The following is a 16,547-nucleotide window of genomic DNA, read 5'->3' on the forward strand; positions in this document are numbered from 1 at the left end:
TTGAAGTATTTAGCTTGGCACGATTTGCCGAAGGCCAAATTGAAAATCGTTGGGTTATTTTTGTCGTGGTATTGTGACCCTACGCTTTTCAATCTGTCGTGCTGAGATGCTGCACGACAGTTTGTCGGGCCTGTCGTGTCGGACCCGTCGGGGCATTGTGATTCCAGCTTAACAGCTATGAAATAGTGATGGGCAGAACGGTTCTTTTGACCGAACCGGTACTTTCGGATCAGTTCCGTGAAAGATTCGTTCAGAACGATTCGTTCATCTCGGTCATTTCGTTCTTTTCTGTGAATAGGATCTGGCTCTTTTATCAGGTGTCGTAACTCGTTCATCCTTTAGAGTATTGGCTACGTGTTTGCTTCCAGCCTCCCCTCGTTATCGCGTGACCCGATAACGAGAGGCACCTAAATGGTAAGTGTGAACATTTGTAGTTACTTTCCCTGTTATTTTTAATTCATGTTTTTTTTTCCCCCCAAATTTGTGTATGTGAATGTGAAAACGCAATTTTAAACCACTACTTAACAGTTGACATTTTCAGGTATAGATACTTTTCATGTTACCCTATTTTATTTGATCAGTTATCGTTTGCTCTTATGAACATGCTCACGCTGTGATTACTAATTCTTCAGACTCCTGACGTCATGAATCATTTCACGAACGAATCAGACCGGGTGCGTGGCCGGTTCTCTCATCTCGTTCTCTCGTTCTCTCCGCGTTTTCGTTCTTCCGAATCTTTCAAGGTACCGGCTCTCAAAGAGCCGGTTGGTTCTCTCGTTCTCTCCGCATTTTCGTTCTACCGAATCTTTCAAGGTACCGGCTCTCAAAGAGCCGGTTCTTTACATCGCGAACGAATCGCAAGATTTCGTTCTCTCAAAGATTCGTTCTTTTTGAACGAATCGTTAACGAACGACCCATCACTACTATGAAAATGCAAATAAATTCTCATTTGACACTAATAACAGATGTAATCAACATATGGATTTTCTTTTTTCGAAAACAATTAGTAACTAGTGTTTTTTTATACATTAAAAATTCATGATTTTATCAAAAATAAAAAATAAAAAAACAGATAGGTACATTAGTGAGCATACTATATCAATGTTGTTTCAAATGTTTTTCAGATTAGTCGATGATTTATAACTCAGTTTTTGTTTACACAAATTACAATTAGCAAACTCATTATTTTCCGTGAAAAAATTCCACACAAATGAAGTCTTTTTCGTGCACTTATCCATTCCTTATTTCACTATAAAGATACTAACTATAAAGCATGACAGCCCGCAACATGGTGATACACGGCCAGGACGAACTGCAGTGAATGTTGAACTGATTGATACTGGTTGTATCAGGCGGGCATGAGAGTATCAGAGGTACAGAATTACCGGGCGTGATAAATAATGTATCAGATTCTCCTTCCGGTCGCACGGTCTGCGTATGCGGAGCTTTGTTGCCTCCAGGGACCGTCTGATACAGAAGTATCAGAGACTTGTAACATGGTACATAGCTGTATCAGTATCAGGTTGGAACAGATACCGAAAATTGCTGTAACAACCCACCTCTAACAACACCTCTTAAGTGCATCGAACACGCCCGAGCGTGATTTCCGCCGAGTGTGTAAAAGTGCGCCGCGACGACAGCGCCCGGACGGGTGTGGCAATGCGCCAAATTAAATATGTAATTATTCTGTTCAAATCAAAAACAACCAATTTAATAACAATTTAAAAGATAATTAATTCAAGGGAAATCATGTCTAATTGTTTTATAATCTTATATTGTGTAACATGTATTTTAAGCCCAAAACTGGCCGGATCTGTTTTCCCGCGTTCTACGCGTTTAGGCGCGAGGCCGCAGGGCGGTCTCGAACTCAGTTACCATCGGGAGCTCGCAGGGGTCAGATGCTCCGCGAACGCAGAGCCATCAACTTTCGCGCTACATCCACAGATCAGCATTAGTGTAAGTTTTAAAATCCTTTTACCAACTCTGCGCCGACCCCACCCAGTCGCACGATATTTCGTGCGACTCGTAACTAATTAATTTAATCCCAACAGGGAACTTTACATTTTCTACGTAATTTCGTGTCCAAAGATTAAGGACAGCGTAATTGAGTTACGCAGTTTCGGCTTCACAGCCACTTAATTGTTATCATCGAAGACTTTTAGCAACGTGTGTCGAGTTCTTACTCGCTAACTTTCCCCTTCTAACTTTCGTCGTCTGTAAAAGTGTAACTTGTAATGTGCAATCTAACCGAGTAATTTCCAATTAGAAAGTGACTGTAACGTGTATGATTCCACGTAACGGGTTACGTACTTTTCGGGACCTCAATATTTCGCCATGGGTTAGATTGCAAATAACTTTGGAACGTCCGTTTGTATGTGCTGTTTTCCATGTTAACGTAATTCCCTGTAGAAGTTCTTGCAGCACAGGAGATCTGTGGCTATCCGCCGCGCCATTCACATTTATAATCGGCCACTGTATAAGTCTGTGTACACCACTTGGCAACCTATCCTGGTCGCGCGCACCGTTTACGTAGGGAGATACGCGTGTCGCAGCGGTCAGACAAGAGAAGCCGCCAGTATCTGGACCAATAAGTGTATCGGTTCTGAATAAAGTGCAGTGTCGTGTCAAATCGTTTACCAGTTATTTATAAGGCGTTTAGGGTGGCCTGAACAGCCCGGGTAGGTTTCGAACAGCGACGCGCTCCTGCCTGCAGCCACGAGGCCGAACCCCCGTTAAAACCCCTGAGATCACTTTCAACAATAATAAATTTAAAAACTTAGACAGGCAGCGGGAGTGGCGTCACGTTTTGATGACTCTAGTACCCGACATACCAGGAAAGAAAAGGATCCGGCCACTGCGATTTCTGGAATATTCAACAGGTTCATAAACAACTGCCAGGAGATTACGAAATTGGAGCCTTTGCCTGTGTCGACGAGACACTTGTCCCGTTCCGGGGAAAATTCAAATTTAGGACGTACATGCCTAACAAACCTGCCGAATGTGGCATGAAATTAGTTTGCCTGGCAGGCACTCGAAATTTTTACCTTTCAAATTGACTTGTCCCGGGCTTCTGAGAGGGGCACAGGGAGGAGCGGGAGCGGTCCCCGAGCAGGGGTCGCTGCCCAAGAGCAGGGAGTGGTAGGAGCGGTCCCCCAGAGAGGTCGCTGCCTACCAGAGGAGGAGGGAAGGAGGAGGAGCGGTCCTGCAGAGAGGTCGCTGCCTACCAGAGAAGGAAGGAAGGAGGAGGAGCGGTCCTGCAGAGAGGTCGCTGCCTACCAGAGGAAGGAAGGGGGAGGAGCGGTCCTCCAGAGAGGTCGCTGCCTAAAACAATACTGCTCAAGTATTCAGTCACTTTTATTGGCCCAGAAATACTGGGAAGAGCTTTCTGCCTGGCTTAGCTCAGCCAGGGTAAATATACAAAATATGTACATATTCAGTAGGGAGGGCACATCTGCACCCTTCCTGTGCATACATATTCGACTTACAAAACTCTTTACATTCACTTGTATCATTAACAGTTTCTTGTCACAACACCATATATTTACATATTTGCCCTGAGTTAGGCTGGGCAGATAGACAAAGTTACCTTAATTCACATTCCCCTTTGTCTGCCATCTATGGGCGGGTGGCGAACTAACGTTCGCCACCATAGATTGTGTAGGAGGGGTGGCGCACTTGGGGCTTGTGCTATTATACCAGCCGAGGCCAAAATGGTGGACATGACAATTCGCCCCCCTCCCTCTGTGGCCTTGACTGGGATCGTTGCACAGGCCAGGAGTCAGCACGCTGGGCTTCAGTCCCAGGGCTGGCTCCTCTACACTGGCCACTACACTATGTGGAGGATAGACGGTAGCGGGCTGGTCTGCCCAGCTGTTCCCCTGGTCGTAGGGTCCTGGAGGTAGTTGTCCTGGTGAAGAGGGGCTCGTAGGTTCCTGGGGTTCGGGGTTTTTGGACAGATCTGTTTTCCGTCTCCATGGCTGCAGGTGAATCCTATTCTGGGGAAACCATATTCCTCTGTCTGGAAAAGGCTCTTTCTTCTAGTGGCATCTTGCCTTTGAGAGGGCGCCGCTCAGCGGCTGTCTCCATGACTGCATGGTCGATTTCCCCTTTGGGGTTCCTCCTTTCTGGCACCACTGAAAACCACTGCTCGAGTTATTTTGGCTTAGCTTGGTTGTGGCAGAGCGAAGGGAAGGAGTTTCTTGAGGTCTCTGGTCCCCTTGCGTCAACACAACCATAAGTTGGTCTCTGTGTTGTTCAGTGCATATTCCAGGATTAGGGTTACCACCACTTTGATTAGGGGCATTCAGGTCACCCATTCCTTTGGTTCCCCAGTCAAGAGTCCGGCGGGACGTTCGTCCGAAGTGTATAGTTTGATCTTCAAAGTCCAATATCGCCTGCTGCTGCGTGAGCCAATCTTGGCCCAGCACAAGTTCTTCTCGAAGGTCCTTTGCGACTAGACATGGGATCTTCATCTCCACATCGGCTATGCAGCATTGTACCACAGCATTGCCCAGTAAGGTCATGGTGGATCCCTGGGTGGCAAGCTGTGCCATTTGGGGTTGGGAATTAATAGGGGTCCCTATTATCTGCACCACACTCTCGCGCACATAATTAGTGGTGGCAGCTGAGTCGATAAGAGCCTGAATGGGCTGTGAGTCTAGTTGCACCTTGACTCTTGGCAGTTCTTGTTGTGGGTGGTGCTGTATGCACATAAGGCTCGGGGTCGGTCTACCTTCGAGCCGAGCTTGGGAGTTGAGGTCTTCTACCTTCGGTGTAGGGGTAGGGCTCGTTGGCACCACTCTTTCCCTCCAGGGGTCTACTGTGTTGAGGCTGTTCCTTTCAGACTGTTGGCAGCGGAGCAGTGGGCAGTCTTTGTGAAAGTGTTGTTCAGGGCAGTGCCAACACTTCGGCAACCTTTTGTTGGGGGTAGAATATTCTTGTACCAGGGTTGGTGGTGAACAAGGTTTACTTGTTACAGTGCCCCTAGTTTCGAGACAGTCTCGCTGCACGGCAGTGGCTCGAACCATAAGTTCGGATAAATTCTCGGGAGGCGGATGCCGTAGAAATGGCCGTAGGTTGGGCCGCACCAGCTCCAACAAGGTAGGAAGAAATTCATTTGGGTCTCTCCCTGGGTGTAGCCTCTTATAAAGTTTCCTTTTCTGTAGTAAGAAACTTTCGACATCCTCTCCTTCCTTTTGTTTGGTACCATATAATTGGGCAGTAAGCTTTGCCAGTCTTGATTGGCTTCCAAAATGGTTCAGGAAGCCCCCTGTGAACTCTTCCCAGGTGTCATACAGCCCTTCATGGTTATTCCACCATCTAGAGGCTTCCCCAAGTAGTAATGGACCTATCTGGTCCACCCATTCGGTGCGGTGGATTGCATGTGCCCGTAGGGCTTGCTCCCATTGGTGTACAGCTTGCACAGGGTCCTCATGATCCTGACCTCTAAAGGGCCGAGGTACACTTGCAGATCTTGTACTTGAAGGTAAAGTGGGATTCACTCTACACTGGGCGCAGGTAAACGACATCCCAGCAAGGTCCAGTGGGGTATCTTCCCAGCCTAGACAGGCGAGATGGTAGTCGCGCTGACAGGCCTGGCAGGTGACAAGGACTAGGGCTGTCCCAGGGCAGTTCGGCGCAAAGCAGCGCCGGGGAGCTGGAACTGTTGGCTTCTTCTCTACCAGAAGTTGTCTGCAGGGCTGGCATATGTGGATATACGCCTGTTCAATGACTTGTTCCACGATACCAAGGCATTGTAGGTGAAACTGGGCATTGCAGCATACACAGGGAATGCTGGGTCCATCCGGTGCACTGCAGCGAGGTGCGGCACAGGATCCAGAAGACATCCTTCAGTTGGGTTGGGCGCCACCAGGTGTTTTCTGCACTCCTGGAAGTGGATGTGGCTCCGGCTGTGCTGATAGCTCTCGTAGAGGCAGGGCGTGGTCCTCAGGTTATCCAAGCTGACTGGCCCCACGTTGGGCGCCAAATTGACTTGTCCCGGGCTTCTGAGAGGGGCACAGGGAGGAGCGGGAGCGGTCCCCGAGCAGGGGTCGCTGCCCAAGAGCAGGGAGTGGTAGGAGCGGTCCCCCAGAGAGGTCGCTGCCTACCAGAGGAGGAGGGAAGGAGGAGGAGCGGTCCTGCAGAGAGGTCGCTGCCTACCAGAGAAGGAAGGAAGGAGGAGGAGCGGTCCTGCAGAGAGGTCGCTGCCTACCAGAGGAAGGAAGGGGGAGGAGCGGTCCTCCAGAGAGGTCGCTGCCTAAAACAATACTGCTCAAGTATTCAGTCACTTTTATTGGCCCAGAAATACTGAGAAGAGCTTTCTGCCTGGCTTAGCTCAGCCAGGGTAAATATACAAAATATGTACATATTCAGTAGGGAGGGCACATCTGCACCCTTCCTGTGCATACATATTCGACTTACAAAACTCTTTACATTCACTTGTATCATTAACAGTTTCTTGTCACAACACCATATATTTACATATTTGCCCTGAGTTAGGCTGGGCAGATAGACAAAGTTACCTTAATTCACATTCCCCTTTGTCTGCCATTTATGGGCGGGTGGCGAACTAACGTTCGCCACCATAGATTGTGTAGGAGGGGTGGCGCACTTGGGGCTTGTGCTATTATACCAGCCGAGGCCAAAATGGTGGACATGACAAAATGCCTACATTTATGTCGGTAAAGATAGTGACGGGATGACTCAGTGCTGAAGAAGCCCACACAAGCAGTAGTATGATTAGCCAAGCCTTTGTATGGTTCCAATAGGAACATAACTGTAGATATTGGTTTTTTGAGTATGGAGCTGGCACAATATTTGTGTGACAGTGACGCCAGCCGCCGGTGCTCCCTCTGAGACGCACAGGCCATTACGTCCCAACAACACTTACTAGTAATTAAAACGAACACGTACGTGCTTGATGTCCGCCGTGTGAGTTAAAATGTGCCGCAATGAACAGCAAGTCGACTACAACGCCCGGCCAGGTGTGGCAATGCGCTAGTGTGTAATTAAATAAGTAATTCCTTTTTTCAAAACCAAAATAATAACAATTAAAAGATACTGAAATAATATGAGAGTTATGTGCAATTGTAAAATAATTATGTAATATCAAATTTAACAACTAAGTCCAATACTGGTCGGGGCTGTTCAGGGGCGCAACAACTAAATTTCAAAAGGGGGGGGATATACCTTTTTATAAAGAATTATCGATCCCCCCTATTGAAGGGGGGGGGCGGTCCGGGGGTCCTCCCCCGGGAAAATTTGTATTTCAAGGTGGTAAATGGTGCTATTAAAGCAGTTTTATTATCTAAAAATTGATTACACAGCACTTTCTTTGCCCCCCTTTGCCCCAACTTCGAGGTTTCAGAGGGGGGCAAAATACCCTTGACCCTCCCTGTTGTTGCGCCCCTGGGGCTGTTTTCCCGCGCTACACGCGTCTTGGCACGAGGTCGCGCGGTGCTCTAGCGCCAGTTGCAGCCGGGAGCTCACAGGGGTCGGTCGCTCTGCGAACGCAGAGCCTACAGTTTTCGCGAAACATTTCCAGTTCATCACCATTGTCGTAAGTTTACCTAATCTTTTCAATTAGCTCTGCGCCCGACCCCACTTAGCTGTACGTTCTTACGTGCGGCTCTTCGCTTAATCATTTAAATCCCAACAGGGATATTTCGGCATATGAGTAGGCCAGTTGCAAAGTAAGCCTTGTCCACAAAAATTGAAAAACGAGTTTATGGTGGTTTTGGGTGCACCTTTGTGGTTGGTATCAGTGACAGTTAAGAAACTGGAACAAAATAATTCTTGTCCCTGTTTAAAAGCAGCACAAAATACCGGTACAGTTTCAAAACATGCCTTGTCCAAATTTGCTACTGTTACAAAACAGGTTATGTCCATCCCAAATACTGTAGCAAAATAGGTCTTGTCCTTTAAAAATCTAGTGTTTTCAAATGCGTGGTGTCAAAACGGGTCTTGTCCATTTAACATTATTTAAACATTAGTACGTGCTGTGAGAGGTTTTATAAATCTACAAATGTTGTGTAAAATAAAAAGGCCAATATTGATGAATATTGTCGTAAATATTATAGTGTCGTAAAACTATTTCACTTGTGTAGTTTTGTACTGGGTAGGCATAAAATAAAACGAGTTTTTAAAATATACCAAAGTGATAAATCTAACATCAACTTCAAACATTAATTGCTTACAGGAGTTGTATACTATATTAATTTATTATCACTTCAGCCATAGTATTGCCGTCGTCCGGGGTCTCGGGCTCGAGTCCCGGTGCGGTTCCTAGCGGGAGTGGCTGTTGCAAATGTAATGAGTCCGGGTGGGCGCCAGACTAGCTCTGGTGCTAGTCGGTAGTTGGGTCGTGGGGTCGATTGCCCTGCGTGGCCCACTAGGACCGTCGGCGGTGTTGCGTGGGTTTGAGGAGTTCCCTACTCGGCGGTGGTTGGGAATAGCAGGTTTAAAGAAGCGTACGCTGAAGTGAGGTGATAAATGACGTGCGTCATTTATTCGGTCGACAGTGGCTCTGGTGTAACGTTGTTGGTTACACGCCACGTCGTACAATAGGTGGCGTTACAAGATACAAATTACACAATTACACGCAACTGAGTCTGAGAGTTACTGAATTACCGTAGCACAAGTTTACAAAAGGAATGTTACACGAGGTTGCGTTATACAAATTTACGAATGTTACGTGGAGAGATGCGTCGCACAAGTTTACAAAAGAAATGTTACACGAGGTTGCGTTGCACAAGTTTACAAAAGAAAATGTTACACGAGGGTGCATTGCACAAGTAAAATGTTACACGAGGGTGCGTTGCACAAGGTTACAAAGAAATGTTACAAATTCACTAATTATTCCGTATTATCGTGTCCCTAGGCGTTCCTGAGCCTGGCTGCTCAACGAGGGGTGAGGGCGATTGGAGGCGGCCAATCCCGTAAATCTGCGTATTGAGGCGGTGCTCGCGTCCACGGCAGTGGAGCGCGGACCGCAGCTAAATTCGCTCAAGAGTTCCCTTACGGGGAGTGTCAGCGCCGGAGCGACTGAAATTAGCAAAAGTTCTGTCCTCGGGAGTCGGCCCGTACCGGATAATGCACCTACCCCGCGGACCAAGTGTGATGCAGGGGGGGGGGGGGGGTGTGATATTTATGCGGCCGGGTTAGGTCCTGGACCGAAAAGCTGGACCGGGTACACACGGAGAGATTATTAAAAGGGTTTGAAGAATGACTATATTTACCAGAAGTGAACTCGGTGTGGACAAAGGATGATGTCTCTCCGTGGGACGTGCGTCCGCCCCGGTCCACGAGTCGCGTTGAACTGGCGTCATGTCATGGCGTCCGGCCGAGGCTCGGTGGCCCTCGCGCCAGGGTTTACCTCATTACATTAATTTCTGATCTGATAAGTTAATAAGAGAATTTAATGATGTGAAATTCTTATATTAATTATAAAGGCTGAATCAAGGTCATTTGTCCCTTCTACGAATTGAAAGTTATTATATTTAAGAATTATTATGTTTGAATTTTTACGTCACACCAGCGACTGTTCGTCTCTTGTCAGATTGCTCTGGTGAGGTTAATGACGCAACACAAGGTTTGAATAATTATGTCATAAGGTCTGATTGATTGATTCAGGCAGAAGGCCGCCAGGGGAACACTCACACACGTATTGCTGTAGTTACACACGTGAGTGCCCGGGCACTCCTACGTCGCACTTTCGTTGACCAACTTCAAATAATTACGTAACACTGTTTAATAATCTATGCTTGTTTTTTAATGAGGTTGGTTATATGACGGTCTGTTTATTTTGGGGGGGGCCGGGTTTTACCTTGGTTGTTGGTGGCTCGCCTGACTCGGGTGGGCCATGGCTAGGGGCGCGTTCCGTTAGCGGGGTTGAATACTGGCGGTTGCAGGTCGGGCTTTAGGGTGGCCTTCGGCAGGACGACGTCAAATGCCCCCCCCTCGAGAAGCCCGACCTTGCGCCGCTAGTGACCCCGCTACGTGTGGGCGCCCCTAGCTTCGGCAGCAGCTCCAGCCAGGTGGTGCTCGCGGCGGCCGCAGCTGGTAGGGCCTGCGTACTGGGTCCAGGTCGTCCCACGTCGAACAGCCGGGTGTCCGTTCGTCGGCGTGGGCCGGCAGCTGGTAGGGCCCGCGCTCTGGACCTGGGGCGTCCCGCGTCGAGTGCAAGAGGTGGTCCGGCAGCTGGTAGGGCCCGCGCTCTGGACCTGGGGCGTCCCTCGTCGAGTGCCCGAGGTGGTCCGGCAGCTGGTAGGGCCCGCGCTCTGGACCTGGGGCGTCCCGCGTCGAGTGCCCGAGGTGGTCCGGCAGCTGGTAGGGCCCGCGCTCTGGACCTGGGTGGTCCCGCGTCGGGAGTCCGGGTGGTGGGACGTTGGCGGGGGCCCGTGGCGCCTTCCCCTGTACGTAGTCGTCCAGGTACCTGGGTGGCCGGTGGTTCCTCGGGGGGAGGTTCCCTGGGGCGTCTCCTGGGCCCGGGGGCTCTTGGGGCGATGTGGCGGCGTCTGGCCGTAGGTCGTCCGGGGCTGAACGCGGCGTAGTGTGGTACGGACGTCTCTCCCGCTCTGGGATGCCAGGCGGCCCCAGGTCTCAGCCTCGCCGTCCTCTGTCGGGGTGCTGAGGGGGTCCGGGAGCTCGGTGATCGAGAGTGTCTCGACGCCGTCCTCTGGCGGTCTCGGTGTAGTCGTGGGTTCGTCACTGTCCGGAGGCCACTCGATGAGGGGTCCTTGGGGCTCGTCTTCGAGGGTAGGTGTCTCGCTGGGCTCGTCGGCTACCTCTGGTGCCGGCGTGGCCGTCGTGTCCTCGTACACGAGCGTCCGTGGTCGGTTCTGACCAGTTGGCCTTCGTGCCGGGGTGGTCTCGGCGGGCGTGTCCCCCTCAGGCGCTCCCTCGGTGTCCGGTGTGGGTGCTACCTCCACGTCGGGGGAGTTCTCCCCGGGTAGGTGGGCCAGCCGCAGATCGTCGCGGTGTACCTTCCTGTCCCGTCTCCCGCCGGTGCGTACCAGGAAAGTGGTCCTCCCGAGCCGTCGGCGTACGGGGTGGGGGCCGCTCCACCTTGGGGCGAATCCAGCGCAATAGTTGCGGGACGCGTTGGAGAGGGGGTGCACGCGGTCAAACACCTGGTCGCCTACCCGCACCGCAGGCGGGGGGTGTTCGGTCGTGGGTGTTATTTCCTGGGCGTATCGCCTCTGACGTTGTCGAGCCTCGTCGTGTTCGGCGGTGCGCCGCCGGTCGCAATCGGCTGTGTCTTCCGCCGGGTGGGGTAGTCCGTGTGTGGTCCATTCCCCTGGCAGTGGCAGGTTGTGCCCCTGCACCATCTCTGCCCGTGTGCGGCCGGTGGTGGCGTTGGTGCGTCTCCGGACGCAGAACAGTGCGTCTGGCACGTGGGTATCCCACTCAGTGTGGTCCGCCCCCAGTCGTATGCGCAGTTGCGCCTTCAGCTCCTGGTTCCGTCGTTCGGTGGGGTTTGCCCTCGGGTGGTAGGCTGGCGTCGTGTGGTGTTCGACCTCGTGGTCGGTGCACCAGGCCTTCCACTGACGGCCCAGGAACTGGCTGGCGTTGTCTGTTAATATGGACTGGGGGTAGCCCCAACGTGACAGAAACTCGTTGGTCAGGATGTGAAGTAGAGTGGTGGTCCTGATGTTGCTGCACGGGTACGCTTCGGTCCACCGCGTGAACAAGTCCGTCACGACAAGCAGGAAGCGCTTCCCGCGGGGCGTGCGGGGGTAGGGGCCCATCACGTCCAGTGCAATGGTCTGGAAGGCGGTGGTGGGCTCCCTAGGCCGTTGTTGCTCCTCCCCGTCCCGTCGGCAAGCCTTTCGCCTCTGGCAGACCTCGCACTCGCGTACGTATTCACGGACGTCGTGGGTCAGACCTGGCCAGTGGTAGTGTCGGCCCACTTCGCGGCGGGTCTGGTCCGTCCCGGGGTGCCCGGCGAGGTCGTGGTTGTGGTGGAACCGCAATGTGGCCTCTCGCGCCTCTGTGGGGACGTAGGTTCGCCAGTCGCCGTGGTTGCCTGGGGTCCGCGTCATGACCACGCCGTCCTGCACGCGCCAGGTACCGTGTTCGGCTGCTGGGATCTGTCGACGTCGGCGGTCGGCGTCGGCTGACGTCTCCTGGGCCTGGCATACGCGCCGATACAGGTCGGCGGCGGTGTTGGGTGGTCCTTCCTCGTCCTGGGCTTCGGCCGTGAGGCGGCTACACGTAGTGTCGCCGTGTTCGGGTGGGTTTGGCGTGACTGGGGGTAACATGGCGTCCCAGTCGTCGTCGTTCCGCAGTTCGGTGTTCTGGTCGGGTTCTCGTGAAACAGGTCGGGCAGCTGATTTTCGGTGCCGGGGACATGCTCTACCTCAAAATCGAATGATTGGAGAAACAAGGCACACCGAATCAGCTTGCCCTTCCTGCCCTGCATTGTGTGCAGCCACGTCAGGCATCGGTTATCTGTCCGAAGTGTAAAGTTCTTTCCCTCGAGGTGTGGCCGGTACTTTTTCATGGCCCAGACTACAGCTAGGCACTCCTGCTCGTTGCTGTGATATCGGCGCTCTGCCGAGCCGAGCTTTGCGCTAGCATAGTCTGTGACCTCACGCTCGCCGTCCGGGCCTACGTGGTATAGTACCACGCCCACCCCGAGGTTACTCGCGTCCGTCTGCAGGTAGAGGCGACGTTCTGGGTTTACCCGCGTGAGCGTGTGACACTGTGTGAAGGCGAGTTTAACCTCTTCGAATGCGCGCTGGGCGTGGTCGTTCCACCGGTAACGTGACTGGGGTGACAGGAGGTCCGTCAGGGGGGCTATTGTCCTCGAGAAGTTAGGGACGTAGCACCGGAGCCAGTTGATCAGGCCGATGAAGCGCTGTAACTGTTTCCGCGTTCGCGGTACCTCGGCTTCAGCGATCTTCGTGAGGTGGCTCGCTTGCGGCCGGTTACCCGCGGCGCTCACGACATGCCCCAGAAACTCGACCTCCTGCGTCCCGATGTGGCACTTGTGGTGCGCGACGGTCAAGTGGTGGGTAGCGAGGCGTTCTAGGACTAGTGTAAGGTGTCGGATGTGTTCCTCCCAGGTCTCTGAGAATACGAGGTACGCTAGTGCGAAACGATCGACGTAGCCCTCAAGTACGCGCGTCATCATCTCCTGGAACGTCGCAGGGGCGCATTTCAGTCCGAATGGCATCGCTCGAAATTGGAATTTGCGGCCGTCGGGGATGGTGAACGCGGTCTTCTCGCGGTCCTCGGTCCGTATGGGAACCTGCCAGTACCCTGATTTAAGATCGAGGGTACTGAACACCGTTGCTCGTCCTAGTCTTGCTTCGCATTCTCCACGCTGATCTGGGGTGGCGGGGCGCTAACTGTGATAGTGTTCAGTGGCCGGAAGTCCACGCAGAACCGTAGTGATCCGTCCTTCTTCGGCGCGAGTACTATGCAGGCGTTGTAGCGACTATTCGACGGTTCAATAACACCATCCCGGAGCATCTCCGCGACCTGTTCCCGTATGGCACGTTGCTCCCGGAAACCGTATCCTCTGGGGGGCTCGTACACCGGGTTGTTGTGGGTGGTCGGGATGTGGTGCTCGGTGACCGTAGTTCGTCTGAGTGGGTCAGACACCGTGAATATCTCCTGTCGCTCTGCTAGTACTCGGTCTACGGCGGCGCGGTACTCGGGTGGGACGTCGTGACGTACCTGGTGAAGTGTGACGGTTTCATGAGCCCGTGCGGGTCGGGACCCGACGGCATAGACTACCAGCCGCTCTGGCGTGCCGATGTGTACCCGAGTGGCCTTGGTCTCGATTACGGCGTCCTGCTCTGCTAGCCAGGGCTGCCCCAGGACTATCTCCTCGCGGAGGTCCTCGACGACGAGGGCGGTCACGGTGGTGGTGTAGCCCCTTATCCTAACCTGGAGCGTCGCTCGCCCTACGGTCAGGCCTGGTCGGGTGTTCGTGGCTAATTGCAATTCCGTCTGTTGAGGTTGGAGTTTCCCTGGCGGTACCAGGTGGGGGGCTACGAACACGTGACTCGCCCCTGTGTCGACTAGAGCCGCCGCGGCTCGCCCGTCAACCTCTACGGGGATGCGCAGGAGGCTGTCCCACGGGCGGGTCAGCTGGTACAGTTGGGGGGGTCTTTCCCCTCTTGTGACAACCGGGGGCGGTGTTCCTAATGCTCCGCCCCCGGGTTGGCGTTTCCCGGCGGTTTGTTCGCGCGAGGAGGTGGTAATGGGCAGCCCTTGTGCCAGTGGCGTGTACCGTCTGGGCAACCTCGCTGGCACAGTGGTAGTCCCGGGACGTCCTGTGTTGCCGACCTGGTGGGTGTGGCATTGGTTTTGGGCGTGTTTTCGATAGCTCGTCGCCGGGTCGGTGGCTGGGCGTCAGCTCCCCCCTGTTGTGATGCCTGGCTGAGGCGGCCCCGACTCGTGCCCGGTGTGCTCCGTTGCCAGAGGTCGCGCAAGTTCTGTTCGATGGCCGCTGCTTGTTGCACGTATTCCTCTACCGACTCTGGGCGACAACGCATGAAATGCTGGAGGCCGGTGTGGAGTAACGCTGTGACAGTGGGTAGCGCTGTCGTGGGTCGAGCGTGCGGGTTGACGCACGCGAAGAGACGTAGTTTCCGTGCTACGAATTGTTCGGCCGTCTCGCCGTCCTTCTGTCGCTCGCCATAGAACTGTGAGGTGCAGTCGACTAATGCCTGTTCAGTGTCGAATCGGCGGGTTAGCGCGCCGGCGAATTCCGTCCACGGCATGCCGAACCGTCCACGGCATGCCGAACCGTCCCCATATGTCCCACCATTCGTGGGCTGTGCCTCGCAGTTGTCCGCTGGCCTGTCCCGACCACTCGTCTACGGGTATACCTGCCTGGGTCAATCGCACTTCACAGTTTTCTACGAAACTTCGTGGGTCCTCATGTGTGAGGCCACCGAATTCAGGTAGTGTGAACTTGCCCTGATAACCTTGGGGGCGGTTGTACGTAACGAGGTTTGGGTCGGCGAGTGGCGTTGGCTGTTGCGTATGGTGTTCCTCTTTCGCGGCGTGTGTGCATGTCGTGCAGGTGGTCGGGCGAGTGCTCACCACGGTGGTGTTAGTTACTGTTTCCGTCTTTACGGTTGGTGCTTGGTTCTTCCCCGGGAACTGTCCGTCCCACGGCTGTACCCATGAGTGGTCGTGTGGGTCCTGACTGTGAAGGGTGCATTGGCAGGTCATGTACCATGGTCTCGACCCCGTCAGTAGATCTGTTCCCCTGGGCAGTAAGCACTGGGCGCATACAACGTCGGAGTTCCGGGTTTGCATGTTGCTCTAGTTACGGTGCGTATTTAGCGGTGTTGGTCAGTGCTTCTCGTTCGCGGCTCTGTGTGCGCGGTGTAGGCTTACGCGCGGGGTCGCGCTCGCCGGCCGGGCAGGTGCCCGGACAGCCGCACAAAACGGAGGCCGAGAATGGTCGCGGCGGAGGTGGTGCGCAGACCGTTCTGCGCAGCGGCGGACGAGAGCGCCCGGACAGCCGCACAAAGCGGAGGTCTAAAACTGTCCGCGTTGGGGAGGGGGTACGGATGAGCGTGCGAGGCAACAGGCGAGGGCGCCCGGACACTCGCACAAAGCGGAGGTCGATGATGGCCGCTGTGGAGAGGGGGGTCGGGCTGTGATGTAGGCTTCTGCGTCGCGGCTGGTGCTGGAATGCCGAGTGAGGTGGGGGGTGGTTGCGGCCCCTTTGTCCACTTGCTTCGTCGCGCCGGCCTGTCTTGACCCTAATTACTTTTGCCTGTGCAAAATGGCCGTCCCGTGTCAGTGCTGTGGCTTGGCGTGGCCGGAAAAAAAATTATGATTTAATAATGGCTCAAATTTTCCGTTTTTTCGTGAAAGTTCTTGTAATTTTGTGTGGGGAAAATCTTGATTTTTCTATCTTCGCCCCACGTTGGGCGCCAAATGCCGTCGTCCGGGGTCTCGGGCTCGAGTCCCAGTGCGGTTCCTAGCGGGAGTGGCTGTTGCAAATGTAATGAGTCCGGGTGGGCGCCAGACTAGCTCTGGTGCTAGTCGGTAGTTGGGTCGTGGGGTCGATTGCCCTGCGTGGCCCACTAGGACCGTCGGCGGTGTTGCGTGGGTTTGAGGAGTTCCCTACTCGGCGATGGTTGGTAATCGCAGGTTGAAAGAAGCGTACGCTGAAGTGAGGTGATAAATGACGTGCGTCATTTATTCGGTCGACAGTGGCTCTGGTGTAACGTTGTTGGTTACACGCCACGTCGTACAATAGGTGGCGTTACAAGATACAAATTACACAATTACACGCAACTGAGTCTGAGAGTTACTGAATTACCGTAGCACAAGTTTACAAAAGGAATGTTACACGAGGTTGCGTTATACAAATTTACGAATGTTACGTGGAGAGATGCGTCGCACAAGTTTACAAAAGAAATGTTACACGAGGTTGCTTGCACAAGTTTACAAAAGAAAATGTTACACGAGGGTGCGTTGCACAAGTAAAATGTTACACGAGGGTGCGTTGCACAAGTAAAATGTTACACGAGGGTGCGTTGCACAAGGTTACAAAGAAATGTTACAAATTC

At 53.3% G+C, this 16,547-nt stretch overlaps 1 protein-coding gene across 1 annotated transcript in view; it reads left to right on the plus strand.

Annotated features, from left to right (window-relative positions):
• Window positions 1-277: 277 nt before the first annotated feature.
• Window positions 278-16,547, plus strand: part of LOC134537359 (abscission/NoCut checkpoint regulator) — a 113,078-nt gene continuing 96,808 nt past the window's right edge. The window contains exon 1 of the mRNA XM_063377720.1: window positions 278-414. Within this exon, the coding sequence (XP_063233790.1) occupies window positions 412-414 (3 nt within the window). The 5' untranslated portion in view covers window positions 278-411. The remainder of the gene's footprint in view (window positions 415-16,547) is intronic.

The sequence above is a fragment of the Bacillus rossius genome, chromosome 1 (assembly GCF_032445375.1).
Source record: "Bacillus rossius redtenbacheri isolate Brsri chromosome 1, Brsri_v3, whole genome shotgun sequence".
NCBI lineage: Eukaryota > Metazoa > Arthropoda > Insecta > Phasmatodea > Bacillidae > Bacillus > Bacillus rossius.